Below are 22060 nucleotides of genomic sequence, written 5' to 3'. Positions count from 1 at the left end.
AATTTAATTATACTCAAGTGATATACATGATAAGATTCTTGTGGCATAGTGGTAGTTTCCCTACTCCTGAGCCAGGAAGCCAGGGTTCAAATCCCACTTGGTCCAGAGTGTGCAAAAACATCTCTGAACAGATTGATCGGGGAAAAAATATTCAGATCATATATTTGGAAGGCATGATGTCAAGCACCAGTGGAAATAGAAGGGCTATTGAGTACCTGTTTACTGGTGTCACTTCACCAAATTCCAGCTACTGAGATTTTAAGTTCCCATGTGAGATTTGGCTGGTGAAGAACAAAAAAAAAACAGCTAGCAGCAATAAACAATGGTGGCTAATTTTAAGGAGAAAGACACCTTAGATCAAACATTTTTACACTGCACAATGGTCACCACTGAAGTCTTAGCTGAAAGTCATCTCTGGCATCTGAATGAGCCTTGAGCATATTTGATGAACTAAATCCCAGCAAAACATGTGCTAGCTGGCACAGGATAGGAATCCATTCAAAATACAACAAGACAACATTCAATCAGCTTCTGCTCAAAGGGCACTGGCCTTTGTATTATTGCTATTGTATTGTTAGTAATAGTATCTTCAGAGTTTTTAATACAATATTTAATCATGGATACTAATATTATCCTAGCTAGTTCTCTAAATAAAATATCTTAGCTAAGAAGTTGCTTTGGAAATGAAAATCAATTATGAAAAAATACATTATAATGAAATGTTTTTGTTAAAAGAAACTAGAATTCTATTAATAAAATGTCATGTACATATTGGAAGTAGGGATTTAAAACCATTGTATAATTGAGTGGCTTAAAAAGGAAATATTTCAATATAAAGTTTCTGCTATTGGTGATAATCACAGCTCATATTTCTGCCATCTAGTCAAGCTCCAAAGCATCCCTCCACAAACTGTGCTATATCAATAATGTGTTTGGTATAGACTACTTTAGAAAAACTTCTTTACAGCAGAGCACAACTGCACTAATCAACATTAATTTGTAACCACTGCAATATGTTTATACGGATTTTAAATTTGTAGTTTCTTTATATTCTCATGCTTTCAAATATTTTTATTGCAGTTACACAAGTTAGGGATAATACTACTGAAGCATAGAACACTTTCTCTGTTATTCTGAACCCAGGATCAGCACTTTAGGTTAGATATAACACTGGTTGGCTTTTGTCCTGATCAACTCAGGCAGCAAAGGGATATTTTTTCACCTCCCATAAGTCAAAATAAGGAAAGTAATTTCTTATCAGATGATACAATTTTGTGTTTTAGACTTTTGTGTACCATCAACTGTTTATGTCGCTCAAAATCATTATCCTATTCTTCTGTGCTTAATTTAGACCCAAGTCCAGAGAAAAAAGGTAGTATCTTAAATAACTTAATCAGACTTTCCTTCATTCTTCATTTTATATATTTTTTAAACAGGACCCCTACTATTTGTGTTATAGTCCTAATGTTATAAGAACCTGGCTGTGCACAGTACAACTTGTGTTTTCAAGCTGCACTGAACATATAAACTATTACCACTGACACTTTATATGCCACATTCTGCCACTATTTTTTGGACTTGGGTGGGCCGAATTTTCAATCTGTGCATCCAGTATGTCAGCAGTACGACATCAATGTCTCAGCCAGAAATTTAAAGTTGCAACTGTAACTGTGCATAATATTATGTCTGTATATTCTTCCATGTGTGCAACTCTTTCAGTACTGCTGACAATGCTTTGAATTCTGTGCCACAAGGTGAACAAAACAAATTTCAGAACACCAGCAGCCTTGAACATCACAGACCAATCCTTTTTGACACAGTGACAATATTTCAGCTGAAACTTCTTTGAACATAGTTCCAGTATCATATTCCATTGGTAACATTCTAGATAGATTATATTGTAGCACAGGTGTGCTGACAAAATGCAGTTAGTGAGCAACTTTTTTTTAACATTTAATTGCATAGCAATTGACAGGATATGCTAACTAACACTTTTTTATGCCATGTTCCTGGTCCCACATTGTGAGTGGTGTATGAATGAGATAATACTGCTAACTGGCATCATTTTCAACTGCAAAACAGAATGCAAAAGCGTATGGTTAAGTTAGCAGGTTCCACATTTTATTGCTTAATCCTACTTCTTCTCAAGTGACCTGGTTTCCAGTGTGAGCTACACCTGCTTTGTGCTGCAGAAGACTCCCCCAAAATAATAATCCAAAGTATATCAATGGATTATACAGATTATACAGATGACTGAAAAATGCAGTCCCAGCTCAGGAAAGAATTACATTTAACCATCTCTCCCACTCATTTCAGATGAGTTGTCCTGCAATACATCTATCTGTTATGCCTTTTAACAAGGAGTCAACATGGTACTGAATAAATTTAGCATTTTCAGCAATGATCCCAGACCAATCCACCAGATTACAACACAGTCATTTTGTTTATAAATGTAACTATTTCAAATATTCTCTGCATTTAGCTTTTTTTTAAAAAGGGATAACATGTAGAATAAATATAAAAAACACAACAGAATGCCAATTGTCTCGAAGTGGGATATGGAAAAGATTTATGGAGTTAATAATCTGCAGAACTCGTAACCTGAGCTATGAGGTCATTTAGGCACAGATTTCTCTCCACCTTCATTCTGAAACATATGGGATCGTCTATTTGCTGAGCGGTAATAGTACCTCCACTGTGTCAACTGCTTTCTTGCAACGTCAAAAAATTAATAGCCTTCAATATATTTTTATATGATTTGAAGTAAGTTTGCAATAAATTTTGCAGCGATTGTGATGATTACACTTTCTCTGTAGAGCAAGTCTCAGTGCAGTACACACTGCAGAGCAAGTCTCAGTGCTCATTTATGCAGCCTTCCCTGTTTGAGCAACTCATTGCAAATTTCATTGCCCTCTTTGACCCAATAAATGAGTCAACAAAGTCATTATAGTTGACATTGTTCAATATGAGATGGAAATGTGTTGCTGGAAAAACGCAGCAGGTCAGGCAGCATCTAGGGAACAGGAGAATCGACGTTTCGGGCATTAGCCCTTCTTCAGGAAGGGCTCCAGCATCTGCAGACCTCACTTTCTCCTCATTGTTCAATATGACATCAGTGTTAATAGTCCAGCATAAACCAATTCGCAATTGTTACTTAAGGAGTGAGATTCTCTGATTTGTAGTCTAAGTGTGGAGGAGAGGTGTTCAATGTTAACTGACTCACTGTCCCCAACCATTTAGAAAACTTGTTGAATTAAGCTCCAAACAGCTTGTTAAGAACCGATCAGTGAATTTCTGAGTCAATTGCAGGGTCTTGACAGTCAAGTCTTGCTTTTCCAGGAGATGCAGGCTAATCAGAAACAGCTTCGACATCCTAAAGATTATTGGTTGAAGTCCAGTCTTCAAGAAATCCAACACGTGGAAGGTAAGTCTTTATCTCTTGTTTTTCATGGGGTGAGGATCATTGAATGGGAGGGCTAGTCAGGGGATTCAGAGGCAAGGGAAGAAGGATGGCTGTCAGTGGCCACCCACTCATGACCCCATCATCCCTGCTTAGATTGCAGTAAATGGAAGACTCACCACCCAGAGGCAGATTACCCTCTGTCTCTCAAGGTAATTGGGCTGGTGGTGGGTTGAGGCCATTAATTAGCTATTAATCCACCACTTGAGGGCCTTATTTGCATCTCCTCTGTCAAGAAAGGCAAGTCAAGAAAGTTTCCAATGTACCTCCTCAGCCAGCACTTTATTGCTGAGGTTGCAAGAAGGGGGCAGTACCTCGACAGATGCATCCTCGGCAGATAAACCAATTTTATACCAATATCCTAAACCTATGCAATATTTTCTTCTCGAGAAGCTTAACAATCTTTTGTGCTTGTGATCTGTCCATATTGACCTCACTGTACTAAAAAATTCATGAACAGCATTGCTTTGGGATCTATTACAATGCTTTTCTATGAAGCAGAAGTCAGAAATGAAATATAAGGCCTGAAGGCTTTTCACCAGGATCATACACTATATCTAATAACTTCATTCATCAGCATTGCTTTTGTCCCAATATTTTCAGTTTATCCATATTGTTATGCAAAGGTGTAGTTATTAAACCACTGCATTCTTCTGGAAAATCCTGAGACTTGAAGCAATTAAAATGATTCCAAGCTGCACGGGTGTCCTATTTCATTATATTCTTGGATGAAGAAAAGCTTCTTTACCATTCTGGGCATCTACTCATTTCTGAAACTATTTTTTTCTCATGTGAATAAAATACAAATGACTTCGCAACTTGTTGTGTCCAAGTTTTTCTGGAGTGAATGGCATGTGTCTCCCATCCCCCAATCAATTTTTTTTAACCGCATCACCTATGACACAACTGCTTTAATGGATCTTCCATACAGGCTATAGAAAAGAAGAGATGTAATAGCACCAATCAGGCATTTAAGTTAAAATTTAAACTGAAGGGGACAGTATTAGACTAGCTGAAACACTTAATACTAACCTTATGTCAAATTAATAGATTGACTTAAGATCTGTAAATAATGAGGCAGTTAATGTCACAGTACTCTGTTTCTTGTTGGTTTATTAGCATTCTTCACATCTTCACCCCTGCTAAAGAGCTATCTTTCACAGACAAAACCACTGTGCTAGTCCCACCAATGGAATCAGGTGAGAAGGTTGGAAGTGAACCATTATACAGGGCAGTGCCGATCTGGGCTTTGAAATATTCTTTTCAATGTATCATACATCACGTTTCATAGAAATCAGCTTTGGTGTGAGCACTTAACCAACGTGCAGCTGTTAATTTCCTTGACAGGATTAAAAAATGAAATATTATCATCTACACATTGTTTGTGATCTTTTTCCCATCTCTGGTTTCAAAATTAAATTAGACAGAGCAGATGTGACAAGTGAGATGAAGGTTGGTTTGTATTACATCTGATTTTTTTTTGATGCACTCTCAATTTCTGCTTTGTATTGCAAATTTCTGACATGGTCCCTCCCACCTGACTCTGAATTGGAATCTGATACAGAAAGCTTCTTTCTAAAAAAGAAGTCAAGAGGTTGTTGATAAGTTTACATTTTGACAGTTTAAAAATTTCCTTTGATTTCTGACATGGATTTCAAGTTCCCATGTCATCTGGCCTTGGAAAAAAAAACTTCAAGAGTTGTCTCCCCAACCAATTTGTATGTGTTCAAGGCTACAATGAATTATATCACCCTCAAGTTGCTGTATAGACTGGCTGCCCTGGAGACCATGCTTGAGGGCTAACACCTGTTAGCGGCACAGACCCAATGAAAAAAAAATCTTCATTAACTCAAGAAATCAAAGCTTAAGGATAAAAATATAATTTTACCTCTTCCTAATCCTGAGCTTCCAGAAGTGACCTTTGACACAGGAGCTTGTGTGGTATGTGGTGCAGATTTCACATATTTTTCTTCATCTTGTCTTTCCTTTCAGAACAAAGAAATCAGAGAAATAGTGGTGAAAGTTGCTAACAATCTTGTCCAACAAAGAACAGAGCGTCAACTAGAAGCATGTGAAAAAAAAATCATAATTCTACTTATTTGAGGCTTTATTGAGTTAAACTGACAAGTAATAATTAAGAGGCTAAATGCCAGCATCGAAATTGAGCAGTAAACGGGGCCACACAGAAAGCTGGAACAGCCTTCCAAAACCCTAGGGTGGGTTGGGAGAGGTCATTGGTCAGGGTAATTTCAGGAAAAGCTAATTTCTCAACTACCTTTAGCAGGTGGCATGGCACTCAATGACTATTTACTGAAACTCGCCCTAGGAAGTTAAAAAAAACAAAGGTCATGACAGACAGGAAGAAATGGAGAAACAAAATCCTCTCATCTATTTCTTTAAATGATTGCATGAAAAAGTCAATGAAATGAAGGAAAATGGGTGGAGGGACAGGGTACTGAATCAGGCAATCAGCAGAAGGTCTTAGACACCAAACTGAGTGAGTCAAATTGCCTAGGAAGCTAACTAAACAAACAGTACATGGCACACAAACAAGGACTGCTACACCTGCGGGAAATGCAAGTTTAAATGAAATGTGTTTCATCCCCTGTCAAACCATTTTTTTTAAAAATCGAAAAGGTGACCATGTTAACCAGTGCAGCTGGTGACACTGCTGCCTGCAGCAAGGTCAGAAAAGAGTAAAGTGAACAGAGTAAGTATTGTTTTTCCAGCACACAGCAAAAACATAGCAGGGAGCACTTTTAAAGCACAGCTGTGGTCACGTTTCTCTGCCGGTGACATTGATCAGATTCACACAACACCATAGACAACTCTTTAATTATTCAGGTATCATCACAATTTCTGCTTTAATGTGTGAAAACATAGGGCACAGTTGTTATTAAAACAATGGGAATGAGAGGGCCATGAGTAATCTAAATTTCCACCAGCATGATGATCAGTGTTGACTTATCAAGAGTCTACGTAATTTGATTAGAGTAAAGATCCAAACATGCAGACTGACACTGGGATCTTTGCATCTGTTATCGAAGATTTGATTAGCTTTGCACAAAGTGCAAGATTAAACTCTCTGGTTGGTGAAATTCAAACCACCTGCATTATAGATCAACATCAATAGGGATAATTCTACGTTTTCCCAATGAGTAAATCCAACCTATATTAAAAAAGAATTAATTAATAATGAGTTTCAGGTAGGCAAAATTTAGCATCTGTGCCTGGGATTACAATATCAAAGCACACTGCTGAAAATCTTGTAGTCTTTATTAAGGTTTAACTCAATTTAAACATCACTTTTGGACCAATTTCCTTTCATGAATTAATAAAAGTTCCAGGAGTTTGCAAATTATTCTTTCATAATTCATTATCAGCCACCATTTAAAGAATGACTGGTAGCTAATAAGATATTGGGCTACCCATTGTCTGTAATTTTAAAGACTCAAAAAGTCAATATGTGTTTCTAATAAATTACTAATATGATCCAAATGACAATATTTTTAAAGCAATTTTTCTTTCCTTTCAATTTTATATTGCCACATATATTTGTGCTGAGAGCATGGAGACAAATGCATTTGCATTTATATGGCACCCTTCATAACCACATGATGCCTGATTGCTTTATAGTCAATTAAGTACTTTTGAGATGTCGTTACTGCCGAAATGAGGGAAACATGGCAAATAATTTGTAGGCAGCAAAGTCTTACAAACAGCAATGTAAGACTGACCCATAAATCTGATTTTGCATTTGAGGACCACATAGTGGGCAAACTTTGTGGCAGTGACATGGGTCCCATCCACCGTGTGGAGAATCAATGGGGCCAAAGGCAATCAGGCACTTACCTAATCAATCCCTGATTGAATTAAGGCCGCTGTAGGGTAGAAGTCCCATCACAAGAGCTGCTGGCTAATCATAGACTGGCAGCTTTGCAGTATCAGCAAAATTGGCACCACCAAGAGTGGTAGCCACTGCCAGTATTTCACTGCAGCCTATCCAGAAAATTGACAATGGATTCTCTGGAAACTGACTGAAGTAGTTGGAATGGGATGAGATTTGCAGGGAGGGACAATAAGATAGGGATTGGCAGCAAGGGCAAGAGCATGGCTTCATCTGGGTTTCCATCCTCCCACACACCTTCCCAATGTCTTTTTAATGAGGAACACTTAACCAATAACCCCCATCAGTTGAGAGTCCAGGATTAGAGAGCATAGTCTCAAAATTAAGGGGTTCCAAAGAAGAGAAGGAATTTCCAATCTCAGAAGGTTGTGAGTCTTTGGAACTCCTTGTCACAGAGAGATGTGGGGACAGTGTCTTTGTGTATATTTAAAGCTGAAGTCAATAGATTCTTGATCAGTCAAGGAATCAAGGGTTACAGGGAAAGGGCAAGAAAATGGACTTGAAAAATATGGGATCAGTCGTGATTCCATTGAATGGTGTAGAAGGCTAGAGGGGTCAAAAGGCCTATTCCTGCTCCTATTTCTTATGGTCTTATGGTGAGTGCTTTATTGTTGGAATATTTTTTGGAGTCACAGGGAAGAAGTGAGAACATTAAAGAATAATAATGATAATGAAATTTAAGATGGAGCAGAGAATAGGTAGCTAATATATTCAATTAACATTTCTGGAATGATTAATTAAAGAAAATTACGCCAATATGCTCTTATGTGGTCAAAGTGTTGCATTCAAATTTAAGAACTTTAATATGGACTACTTGTCCATGCCAATAAGAATTCTTATCATGTAGTTAGGAACTTGATTGCAATTTTCATTGACACATTTTAAAATTCATATTTCACCGTATGATCAGTGCTGTTAATCAAAAGATGTCCACAAACATTTCATTATAGAGTCAAAGAGATATACAGCACGGAAACAGACCCTTCGGTTCAACTCATCCATGCCGATCAGATATTCCAACCCAATCTAGTCCCACCCACCAGCACCTGGCCAATATCCCTCCAAACGCTTCCTATTCATGTACCCATTCAGATGCCTTTTAAATATTGCAATTGTACTAGCCTTCACCACTTCCTCTGGCAGCTCATTCCATACACGTACCACCCTCTGTGTGAAAAAGTTGTCCCTTAGGTCTCTTTTATATCTTTCCCCTCTCACCCTAAACCTATGCCCTCTAGTTCTGGACTCCCCGAGCCCAGGGAAAAGACTTTGTCTATTTATCCTATCTGTGCCCCTCATAATTTTGTAAACCTCTATAACATCTCCCATCAACCTCCGATGCTCCAGGGAAAATAGCCCCAGCCTTTCAAGTTTCACAACATCTTTCCGATAGGAAGGAGACCAGAACTGCACACAATATTCCAACAGTGGCCTAACCCTGTACAGCTGCAACATGACCTCCCAGTTCCTGTACTCAATACTCTGACCAATAAAGAAAAGCATACCAAACGCCTTCTTCACTATCCTATCTACCTGTGACTTTACTTTCAAGGAGCTATGAACCTGCACTCCAAGGTCTCTTTGTTCAGCAACACTCCCTGGAACCTTACCATTAGGTGTATAAGTCCTGCTAAGATTTGCTTTCCCAAAATACAGCACTGAGCATTTAACTAAATTAAACTCCATCTGCCACTTCTCAGCCCATTGGCCCATCTGATCAAGATCCTGTTGTAATCCGAGGTAACTTTCTTCACTGTTCACTACACCTCCAACTTTGGTGTTATCTGCAAACTTACTAACTATACCTCTTAAGCTCACATCTAAATCATTTATATAAATGACGAAACGTAGTGGACCCACCACCGATTCTTGTGGCACTCCCTGGTCACAGGCCTCCAGTCTGAAAAACTACCCTCCACCACCACCCTCTGTACAGACAAGCATTTTTGTGGAGTCACAGCAAGCAAGGATGTGCAAATGTACTGAGGCTCTCAGCTGGGTTGGACTTGCACAGCTTCTGTTCAAGCCATCACACCCAACCTTACTGCTGACTCCAAGGATAAGTAGCAAGCTACTATTGTCATCACAGATTGGGAAAACAATCAGTGAGCTGCTTCATCATTCTCACCTCATGGGTCAGATACAAGTCAGGCATAGCTGAAACATCCGAGCCACCAAAGTAGACAGACACTCACCCACTCCACATGTCAGACAGCCAAAAGGTCAAATCAAACTTCGGGCTGAATCTTACTTTTTTAACAGTGTCAATTACATTGAATGTCATGAAAGGTTTCTCTCCCTGAATCCTTGAGGATTTTCTTATTCTACTGCCCAAAACTCACTTCCTTAACAACTTACCCTACCCAATGACATCCTTTACATCCAATGCTAGCCCAATTCTATCACTTGCCATACCAGGAAGAACTCATCATTGCTGGGGTATCCTGGAATACAATGGCATCCATGATGTCTGCGCCATCTTTAAAAAGCTGATGTGCACTTGGACAAGCACTGTCAGCCTGAAGTTACCCTACACAGTTTGTGACATTTGCACAGACGTTGCAGATAATAGCAATTTGTGCCCATTTTGCAGACAAGGACCTGGAGTCCCTGGTGGACAGGATGGTGCAGATGTCAGAAGTCCACTGCCCACAGGACTAGCAGAAGCAGCCATGCCATCTAATCCAGCCAGTCTAGTTTAAGGGTACCACCTCAGCTGTGTGGAAGAACACACATCAGTGAAGGAACAATGCCAATGAACTTCTCTGCTTGAACAAGGTATGTGGCACCATCTTCTCTCTGCTACTTTACACTCACTCACTTACCCAACTCCCAGCAAGGGTCATGCTCTATCCCTCTCACTATTACATGTAACATCTTCCCTCACGCGATTTCACCCACCACAAACCCCACCCTCCTAATCCTGCATGGCTCTGCACAATCTACTCACTTGCTCAGAAAAGTTCACTACGTTCCCCCCAAATGCACCAGCGCTTTTATCTCATTCAAACCCTCCCTTTCTCCCATTACAGGAGAAAACAACCCACAATAGAGTAAATACCACCACCATTTGGCCCCTCACCCCCTATTGAGCAGATGATCCTGTCTGACCCATCATGCCCAAGTCTCTGGACAGATATCAGTGGCTGTCCTTAACTTATTTTGCCAGGACCCCTGACTAAAGGCATCTCCCTTGATTTGACTGAGGATTGCTGACAAGCTTCCTGGCTTTGTGCCTGTGCTCAATGGCAAGGCAAGAAATAAGCACTATGAGCCTAGTAGCTTTGGCTGTGGGTGCAAACCACAAAAAGGCAAGGCAAGGCCAAGCAAGTCAAAGATGCTGTGAGCATCAAGGTAGGCTCAAGGTAGTGAGCACTAAGAGCAGCCCAAGAGGCAGTCGGCTGATATATTGAGCTGGATGTCTGTCTCTGTACACAAAGTGTCCTTGCAGCAGCATTTCAAAGCTTATTGCCACTGAGCCTTGAAGTACAAGTTTTAAAATGCAGAAACATCCTACTCGTGGATTCGAGAGGTCCCGGATAGCCTTGAGAGGCTGGCAGGTGTCAGGTGGTAGAGTCTGTAGGTGCCCTTGAGCATGTCCTGAGATATTGTTGCCATGTGTCCAAGATGGCAGTGCAGAGAAGCAAACAGTGAGCCAAGTACCCCGTCTGACTTTCATGTTAGAAACTCACAATGGGCAATAGGATGTATACTAATGATGTGAGAGGCACAAATAATGATGCTGATAGTAAGCAATATCCTCATTAACAGACATCTCACTAGTGAGAATCTCATCTTGAGGTTTGGCATATAGTTGGGAAATACAATTAATTACTCACGACATTGAGAGAGGCCTGGTTAGATATCTCATACAATCATCTCATGATTTATCACCATAGCCCATGTTATTTCGGCCCTATAAGATTCAGCCCAGTACATCATTATGTTCCCAGCTGATGGTAATATTGGACACGTCAGATCCCAGAATGAGAGTGCTGGTTTTGTTTTTCATTTCATTTACCATAGAGTTCATTCATTGGACATATTCACAAGAGACTGCTATTGTATTTTTAACAAAAAAACATAAAGGTATACTACTCAAAAGGGAGAAACCACAAATTGTATTACACAACATGAGCTATTAGAATGAACACATTGCAAATATCAGAAAGAACCATTCAATCCTTGAATCCAAACCCCAACAATAACCTTACAGACACTTAAACCTTAGGAAAAGATCACTCCTATTTTCAAGCTAAAGGTCCCTGTACAGGGAACAAAGTTGTAATTGGTTTCCTATTCAGCAAGGCTCTATGGATTTACTGAATGCTAATCTTTTTCATTAACATCTCTCCACAAGACCTTCCACCAGCTGTTGACTCACCTGACTATTACTACTGAACATGAATTCCTTAAATAGGTCTCCAACTGCCTCATGGAACGTCTTCTTCTCTGACACCCCCACAGTCTCTGCTTCTGACATTTTCTTCAAAACAACTCTCTCCAATCCTATCCTGAATGTTTTAGATACTAGCACCTCTGCTGCTGTAGGACCTTTCTCTATGAATTAACCTATTTCTAGGCACTGCTTCCCACCCATCCCCCCAGCACACTACCCCCTCTACCCCCCACCAGGCCCCACCAAACCGAGTCTTTCCCTGTCTCTCTCTCCTCCTATATTATGACACTCAAGTCAGCAAACATCTTAGTAACTATGTCCCTGACAAGGATCTTAGTCCTTTAGTTGAAATTGTATGATTTGTTGGAAATGTTGTCTTTGCTCACTGTTTAACTTTCTTACTTTATTCACAGAATTTCAAACTAAAATTGATTTTCCTCCACCTCCTACCACGGCTTCTGCTCTGACACCCCCTCTGTGTCATGCAACACCTTTCCTCACTCACTTTCCTTATCCTCTGTCCTCCATCACCACTAACTCTACATCCCCTCTGCATTGTCTCCTCACTCCATTAGAACACCTCAACAGCTTTCCTCCAACTAATAGCTATGCCATCCACTTGTGTCTGAGACACTCCACATCATGGCAGAGTGAAGATGAAATGTTGATAGTTCTGGACATCGGAGTAGTTATCTTCACAAGATGAGGATACTCACCCTGTCTGGAGAGGGCTGGAACAGGGATTCAGAGACAAGTGCCAGGAACCAACATAACCCTGAAATGTGGACAGGTGACAGGCAGTCAGTGTGCTGCATCAGGCGCTGCCTTTAACCAATGGCCCTGACATTTGTGTCTTCCAGCTGCAGCCTGAGAGCTGAGCACATCAGCTGAGAGGCAGCAATCTCCTCCACGGGAGACCACCTCATCCTCAGAAGAAGAGAGCATTCAGGGTCTGGAAAAGCCATCGACAAGGTTGACCATTGAAACCTTTCTCCCCATCAGCAACAACACCAAAATGTCAGTGGGCTCAATAGATGAAGGGAGCGTGGAATGAGAGGTTGCACACAACCTCATGCTCACAGTTGAAAATCCCACAGATCTCACAGACAGACATGGTTTTTATTTGCCATGGAGGTCAGCCTCTGAACATAATCACAAGAGGCAGTCAATGCACTTTTAATAAAAGAACGAGAAAACGAGAAAAAACACCAATCAAATTAGATTCAACAAGAACTATCGGAATAAACTCATTACCAATATCAGAAAGAAAAATTCAATCCTTTTATTCCAATTATAAACACTCAAACCTCAGTGAACGGCCATATGTCTCCACAACAACGTAACTTGTTCAGTGGGTTTGCCTATACTCAGTTTTCTTCTCAGCCAAGTTTTATGCTCAGTGCTATTCTCATCAATTAATGTCTCTCCCCAAGACTTTTAAACAAGCTGCTAACTCAATCTGCTCTTACTACCAGACGTGGTAAACTCATGTTTTTAACCCGCTTGTCTTCCTTTCTGACATCTCCACAGCCACTTTTAATGGAATTTTCTTCAAAGCAAGTCAGCACTTCTCCGAGCTTTGCCTTGGATGTCGTGAAGACTACGAGTCTGATAGCATGTCTGCTGCTTTAAACCTTCCTCACTGAACTAACCTGATTCTTGATCACTGTCCCTCTGGGTTGGAAACCTCAAGTCAACAAACACCTTGGCAATTATCTCCAGAGGATTTTGTGTGTGTGTGTGTGTGTGTGTGTGTGTGTGTGGTGGAGGAGAGAGCAGGGCTTGCCATTCATCTAGCTAAAATACCATGTATTTAGGAAATCTTCAAAATTACTTTCTAATATTTCTTAACAAAATCAGACCTTCACAGAACTGAAAACTAAATACTGTATTTCTCTAAGTTAGAACCTATGTTTCTAAATAATAATAATAATATATTCTGAGCCTTCCTCACAATGTGTATGTACATAACTAAATTACATTTAATGCCATTAGCTTTGGAACAAAAAATTCACAGGTCTGATAAAAATTACAGTAAACAAAGTTATTTGTTGCATTTTTCACTGAATGTTTTCTGTATCTGTCATCAGTATCTTTTACATTTGTGCAATTGGTTTGCTTAATTTGAACTGCTTTTATAAAAGTAGTGAGGATTAAAATGGCACTGAGTAAACCTTCAGAACAAATTCATACCAAGCAAGAAAAAAAAACAAGTATAGTTCCAAAATGAAAGTCCACTATATGTTACTCTTTAGAATGTGTTTGATATTTTCCTATACTGTTGCTCCCCTATGTTCAACGTTTTTGTGATGTTACTGCACAAGTTATACATCCACGATGTTTTGCATCATTGTTTCAGTCCTCCAGGGCAGTATTTAATGTGGGTAAAGCAGTGGGGACTCTCCTGCCAAACGGACAGCCAGTGAGATCCCCTGCTACCTCCTGTATGGAAGGCCTGCCAAATTAAATGCCAAGTCCAGCACTGACAGACCTTGCATTTTGGATTTCCCATGTGACAACTACCCCACTGGTCACTGTTTGAACATCCACAGCAGCAGGATGAGGTCCTTAAGTGGGCTTTATTTGACAGCATGTTAGAAAAACTGCCCATGAGCTTTTCACCCCAGGTGAAAAATCAAGGCAGGAGCAGGAAGGTGGCATGGTACCATGGTACAATTAAGTGCACCTACCTTCAAATACACCTCGATAGAGGACCTAAAGTACCACCCACCAACTGTGTGCTGTCAGTAATTGGTGAAACGTTCAGAAGTAACCATACTGTCAATCATTTTTGCCAAACTTGGATGGTGCAGTTTGTACAATTTATAATTTGAGCCCTATTAATGGGAGTTGTTTTTCTTTCTGTGAACACCATGCAAAACAAAAGGAGGCTGGATGTAGACAAGTTAAATGTGGGGTTAGGGGGAGTCAATTCTCCCCATTACTTTAGAATTTCACTACTAGTGCACACAGTTTCTAAAATAATATATGAGCACAATCACTGATTTTTCTACATGTTATATATATCATACAGAAATCACTGAGGGTACAGCAACAAACCTGCTGTTAATCACATCGTAGTATAATCATGCAGTCTTTGTATAAAAGAAGATCTCCAATATTAAATGGTTCCACATACAAAGCTTCACATGAAGTTCTGCAGCCATCCACGAACAGAAATACATCTTACAATCCTCTTTGAAATTAAGTGTTTCAAGCAGAAGAATTCATACCTGACAAGTTCACAATACCAGTAATTCAGTGATCGTTGGTTCTTGTTCTTGCTCCAGACGATTACAAAATCATACCACGGGAAGCAATTAACAAACAAGACAAAGTATACAACAAAAGCAAGTCAACATATTTATAATTGATACACACTGTATCTGCACAATGTTATAAAATAAGCTAACCCTGTAAAACACAGGACTGACCTATTCCCCCTAGTGCTGACAAAGATTAAACTGTGGACTCCATGTGATATTTATATGATATGATTGTTTTAGATTATGCCTTAAATGGATTGTAACTGTTTCCGTGTAATTTAATTATGAACATCCAAAGCAAGGTGTGACAAAATATTTGATCAATACCATACTTGTGAGACTCATTGAGCTAAATCATCCTGTACACTACAATAGCACATTTATGAAGTAGGCCCTTACTAATGTGCAAATCAATACGTTCAGGTGAGAAAAAGTAACACTGTGAGTTCAGAATCTCAAACATGTGCTGGTCAATTATTGCTGTTTTGCCATTAGTCTCAAACAAAGAGCAATTTGCCATTAGACTCACCAACACTTTTAAGAATTTTTGCTGGATCTTCCTACAAAACTCATGATAGAAACTTTGCCCTCATTCTTAATAGCAAACACACTCTTGCAGCAATGTGACAGTTATCTCTTCACCAACGATGGGCAAACGTGATGTTTGTGCTCCTATTTGTTAGGTTGTTGGTCTACAAACTAGATATCCAAAGAGTTAATGATGGATCTTCACAAACCTTGGTACAAAGGTAGGGTTTGAACCAATGAAGAACTGATTAGATTTTTGTGAAAGACATGGATCAGGATGCTGGAGATTTTGAAGGATTTGTTAACTTTTGAGATAAGGTGAATTACCTCTTTGTTTTAGAACATTATGGGTTGCTTTGTTTAAAATGTATTTGTTTTAGAATATTATGGATTGTCTCAGTGGAATTTGCGGTAGAATTATGTCAAGTTCAAAAGAATAGGAGCATCCTTATGAAAAGATTTATTTTTCTAATTTTAGTTAAGGAGCATCAGCCAGACAGGGAAATCTCTCATCCAAGAGTTGCATAACTGTCAGCATGTTAAGTTAACATAGTATGGTGGAGGTGTACAGAGTGTCTTCTTCACCTGTTGTTAATACAATGCCAAGCTGCCTCTTATTTTTCTTCCATCTCTTTGTCTTTTTTTTCTCTTTCTCATTCAGATCTTCTTATTCATTTACTTACTTTTCTTTTCTGTACTTTATTTGACTCTGATTTATCCTCTATCTTTGGTTCAATCTTTATATCTCTTTGGTAATAAGAGATTACCAAATGTGCTATGATTCCAGAGGCCCAATTGTTCTGTTCTCTCAATTATCAGTTCAAACTTACAGTTACCTATACCACAAATTATTATCGAGTTAAAGGATGCAGGAAATTCCAACTAAAAGGCATGCTGTGAGACATGGTACTTCATCAAGATTTGACCCATTCCTTGAGTACATGAGATTACATGATTGTAGTAAACTGTGGAATGAAATGAAGTCCTCAGACTGGATTCATAGATCGCACCTTCATCATAGGTACTGGATACCTCTCAGTGTTACGAGCTACTTCATGTAAGGTCGGTTCTGCTATAATGTGGTATTTCTGTTCTCATGCAATCCCAAGTTATAAGAAAATCACATAACAGCAGCACCATTTAAACTAATGAGACAGGAATTGCGTTACAACCAACACACGCTTTAAAAATTCATGCGTTAGAAACGTGTCCCCAATTCATCAATCGCGTTACAGCAAATTTGCATTAACTAAATGCGCATTATAGCAGGACGGCCTGTATAGCTAATATTTTTCAGTACAATTACACGTTAACAAATCTCAGTCATCTCCCACATTTCAAACACATTTAATAATAAATCAAGATCTTTAAGTTTGGGTCCAGTGTTGCAGTCATCAAAACGCAACATTTAACCATTTCTCAGACTCCTAATACTTCCCATTGAAATCATGGAAATAAGATGGACACAACAAACTATTAATACTATATTGCATCATACTTGTGAGCATTTCACATTCTGAACATTTTCTGAATGGCAGGCAGTGACTAGTGAGGCACTGAGGGATCAGTACTATGACCCTAGCTATTCCTAATATATATGAATGATTTAGATGAGGGAACTAAATTTAATATCTCAAAATTTATAGATGATACAAAACTGGGTAGGAAGATGAGCTAGAGGAGGATGCAGAGATGTTGCAGTGTTACTTGGACAGACTGTGTGAGCAAATACATGTGGATGCAGTATAAAGTAAATATGAGGTTATCCACTTTGGTAGCAAAAACAGGAAGGCAGATTATTATTTGAATGACTGTAAAATTGAGAGAGGGGAATGTTCAATGAGACCTGGATGTCATTGTGCTCCAGTTGCTGAAAATAAGCATCCAGGTACAACAGGGAGTAAAGAAGGCAAACTGTATATTGGCCTTCATACTGAGAGGATGTCTTGCTGCAATTATACAGGGTATTGGTGAAGCCACATCTTGAGCACTGTATGCAGTTTTGGTTTCCTTATCTGAGGAAGGATGTTCTTGCTCCAGAGAGAGTACAGCAAAATCGATCGCTGGGCTGGTAAGATTGAGTTGGGTTAGGATTGTATTCACTGGAGTTTAGAAGAATGAGGTGGGATCTCATAGAAACCTTTAAAATTTTAACAGGACTAGACAGGTTAGATGCAGGAAGGATGTTCCCAATTATGGGGGAGTCCAGAACCAGACGTCATAGTTTAAGGATCAGGGGTAAATCTTTTAGGACTGAGATGAGAAATTTCTCCACCCTGAGAACGGTAAGTCTGTGGAATTCATGATCACAGAAGGTGGTGGTGGCCAAAACATCACGTGTTTTTCAAAAAGGAGGTAGATGTAGCTCTTGTGGTTAAATGGATCAAGGGATATGGGGGAAGGGTGTGGTTAGGGTATTGAACTCAATGATCAGCCATGATTATATTGAATGGCACAGCAGACTCGAGGGGTCGAATGGTCTACTCCTGCTTCTGTCTTCTATGTTTCTGTGTTAAACCTAAGTGGCAAGTGAGCCCCAAATATTAATTCAAGGATGTAATTTTCTGCCTGTACTATTAAATGGCTGTGTCACTCTTGTAATATTGCTGGTAATGGCCTTCCAGGGTTGAACATTTCAATAATATTCCCATGATCCTTGTGTTGCACTAATATACATAATGTATCAAAATAACAAAAAGAGCTTTAGTGTCACTGTTTAAATAAATACTTTTCAGAGCCCAATCAGAATGGGTTGCATTCAAGTTATTCTATAATAACAACACACGGATTAAAGCAAAACAGAAAGAATCATTGGGCTTATATATGTATAATGTACTTCCTTTAAACTTCAGATTTTGCCAATACTGTACAAATATTAATTTTGGTCAAATTCAATGGGATGTTATCCTTACCCTCAGGAATTGATATTGCCCAAGCTTGTTAGTACTAAAACATTGTATCAGTCAGAACCAAAAGCAATATTTGGGTTCAAAGGTTTTCTTTGACTGGTGCAATATAAAAGTAGCTGACTAAACATCCAAAGAAAACACCAGACCAAATGAATTAGAGTTCATTGATGTGCTGACTTTTGCCTGTTAAAACATAAAATTACTCGCAATATAAAAATTAGATCTCTTTTTATAAAAACAAACATCTAAAGGAAGTAATATTGTACAATAATATATCATTTTTGAATTTCTTAACTTAATTCTGCACCATTCACCAATGTTAGAGAAGCTTCCACACTTCAGACTTACTAGGCTAGATTCTCCTTGGTGATTCTTACCAAATTAGGAAGTAAAGGAATTGAATTTTTAAGAAGCTAAGAGCTGGTATAGACCACTTAACCCTTTGAGCTTCACTGTTCATGATGATTATCATTGACCTTTTAACTCAATTCTGCTTTCCCATGCTATCCGCATCTCCTTTAATATTTTGTACCACCTAAAAATCTAACAACCTCCATCTTCAATACACGCAATGTCAGAACACCCACAGGTCTCTATGTTAGAGAGTTCCATAGATGCATAACCCTTTCATTAAAGAAATTTCTTAAACCATGGTCACTTCTAGATTCTCCAGTGAGGCGAAACATTTTCTCAGCACTTGTTGTAAAGCCTCTAAACAATTTTCTAACTTTCATTCAGATCACCTGTCATTCTCATAAACACCAGGAAATAAAGATCTACTCAATCTCTCTGAATAAATCCATCTCTTCATCCCAGGATTTGTAATGGTGAACCTTTGTTGCACAAGTATGTTCTTCCCTAACTAAGGAAAGGAAAGCTGCAAGAACTTTGAATATGGTCTCATCAACGTTATGTATAATTGTACTAAGACATCCTTACCCTTATATTCCCACCCGTTTAACAAAACTAATTGCTAGCTGTACCTGCATACCAACTTTCTATGCCTGATGTTCAAGAACACTCAGGTCTGTCTAAAATGGCAACATTTCCCCATTTATTATTCAAAAAAGTTCTGCTTTTATCACTGTTCTTATCAAGTTTGATATCTTTACCAGCTGAATTCAATTTCTCAGTCAACCTGTCAATATCCATCTGAAGTCTCTTTTGCATCCCTCTTGCCACTTAATTTTTCTCCTCATTTTGTATCAGTAACAAACCTGGTCATGTTATACTCATTCCACTTGTTAATGCCTAATGCATTAACTTAGATTGTAAATAGTCAAGGTCCAGGTACTGATCTGTACAATACAATACTGGTTACAGCCTCCCAACCCTAAAACACCCCATTTATTTTTGCTCCATGCTTTCTGCCCATTAACCAGTTCTATCCTTACTATATTACATGTCTAATCCCATCAATCCGAGCTTTGTGACATAACATATTATGTTACCCCTTAACAGATTTTTTTTCAAAATCCAAATACATTAGATCCATTTGGTGGAATCTTACAGAGGCCAGAATGATGTGGTCCTTAGTAAGAAATGTGTCAGAATCCCATGAGACATCGAGATCAATTCATCACATCTTTTAACTAAGTTTCAGGCATCGAGGTGAGATTCTCACTGGGCATCAGTGAGCTGCCTATTAACGGGGATTATTGCTTGATTATTCACTATACAACTCACCCCAATGATATGCAGCTTCCTATACTACTACCAACCACGAGCAAACTAGACACCGAGAATTTTAGACATGTAAGTCCGAGTGGGTACCTAGCAACTTTAGCTCATCACTGGCTGCATACAGCCTCCATGTTGCACCCGACATAACATCATCTCAAGGGCCTGATCTATGGGTTCCAGCCACATTCACCCCGCATTTGCAGGCATTGGCATCTGGTAATTGTCAACCCCTCAATCCTCTGATTCACTTGCTCATTTTGGAAGCACAGACCAGCATTGCAGGATGCACTGGCAACAAACTTTGGAAGGTTGCTGCAAGGACACTTTGTTCACTGGGGTGGGAGCCCAGCTTATGGATTGGACCAGGCTGCATCTCAGGGTTGCTTGCTTGCTCTCTTTGCACTGGCTCATTTAGTACTTACCTGTATGCTCACAGCATCTGTGTCTTGCCTTGCCTTGTCATACCTGTTAGCACATTGGAACTTCAACTAGAGTCTAAACTCCTATATTAACATATTATTTTGCACAGACACACCTGCATCCTGCTTGCCATGCTTATGAGTTGTGATCTATTTGGGGCTAAGAGGACAACTTGCTGTGTGGCACATCGAGACGTCAGTTTAAAACCTACAGTATGTGCCAGCTGCTTGCTTGGCAACACACACACCACTGCACTCTTATTCAATTAAAGAAAGAAAGTAGGTTAGTTAGTGCTCAGTCCAGTCAGGAATGGGTTGCCGTTGGTTGGTAAGCCCTGGTGCCATAATTCACACATACAGACCAGTGGGTTGGCCACAGTCTACCATTCACTTTGATCTGTCCCATCATAGTCTGGGGGAGTGTGTAAAGGTCAGTCCAATAGGACCATCAACAGAAGCCAGGGGAATTGTTTAATGTGGTGATGTAATGGTAATGTCACTGGATAGCATTCCAGAACCCTAGTTTAATGTTCTGGGGAATATGACAAAACAGCATTCACCATGGCAAGTAGCGAAATGTGAATTTAATAAAAATCTATAATAAAATGCAGGTCTGACGATGATCATGAAACCATTTCTACATGTTGTAAAAACCCATTTGATTTACTAATGTCCTTTAAGGAAACAAAATGCCACCTTTACCTAGTCTAACCTACATGTGACTCCAGAACCACAAGGTGGTTGACTCTTAATCACCTACTGAACTATTAGAGCAGGGCAATAAATGCTGGCCTAGCCAGCGAGGCTCACCTACCATGAAATTTTTTTAAAAAATCTAGAGCTGTTTGTTGAAGTTGATCAGACATTTCAGGTGATTGCAGACCTGGGTGACCAGGCATTGATTGGGAAAGGTGCAAGGGGATGTTGCAGGAACAAAGAGAGGCTCATAGAACATAGAACATTACAGCGCAGAACAGGCCCTTCGGCCCTCGATGTTGTGCCGACCTGTGAAACCAATCTGAAGCCCATCTAACCTGCACTATTCCAGTATCATCCATATGTTTATCCAATGACCAATGACATGCCCTTAATGTTGGAGAATTTGAGGAGACCTTCAATAATACTTTGTAACCTCCATAGTCAGCAATGCCATTGTTAGGCAAGGGAATCAATGGTTACTGGGGGTAGATGGGGAACATGGAATTCAAAACATAAACAGAAAAGCCATGATCTTACTGAATGGAGGAGCAGGCCCCAGGGGGCGAAAAGGTCTACTCTGCTTCCATATTGTATATCTAAATGATTTCCTAATCTGCAGGGATCTTTGGCACCTTTAAGTGACCAACTATTCTTGTCCTGCTGCAGGCTTTTGTGGTTGAACTTTGGCAGTTGAAATTTAGCTGTGACCTGTTGTGTCTCCTAGGCTAGGAAAACGCCTTGGAGAAGGAAGTAGGGGTAGGGGAAAGGAATACTAGCAAGTGTGGACAAA

The 22060-nt window shown here is 39.4% G+C and overlaps 1 protein-coding gene across 1 annotated transcript in view; it reads right to left on the bottom strand.

Annotated features, from left to right (window-relative positions):
- Positions 1-22060, bottom strand: part of LOC122561234 — a 322916-nt gene that overhangs the window by 93093 nt on the left and 207763 nt on the right. Inside the window, exon 13 of the mRNA XM_043712844.1 lies at positions 5349-5445. Within this exon, the coding sequence (XP_043568779.1) occupies positions 5349-5445 (97 nt within the window). The remainder of the gene's footprint in view (positions 1-5348; positions 5446-22060) is intronic.

The sequence above is a fragment of the Chiloscyllium plagiosum genome, chromosome 22 (genome assembly GCF_004010195.1).
Source record: "Chiloscyllium plagiosum isolate BGI_BamShark_2017 chromosome 22, ASM401019v2, whole genome shotgun sequence".
Taxonomy (NCBI): Eukaryota; Metazoa; Chordata; class Chondrichthyes; order Orectolobiformes; family Hemiscylliidae; genus Chiloscyllium; species Chiloscyllium plagiosum.
Note: the sequence above shows the minus strand (reverse complement) of the source record. Positions and strands in the feature narration are given on the sequence as shown.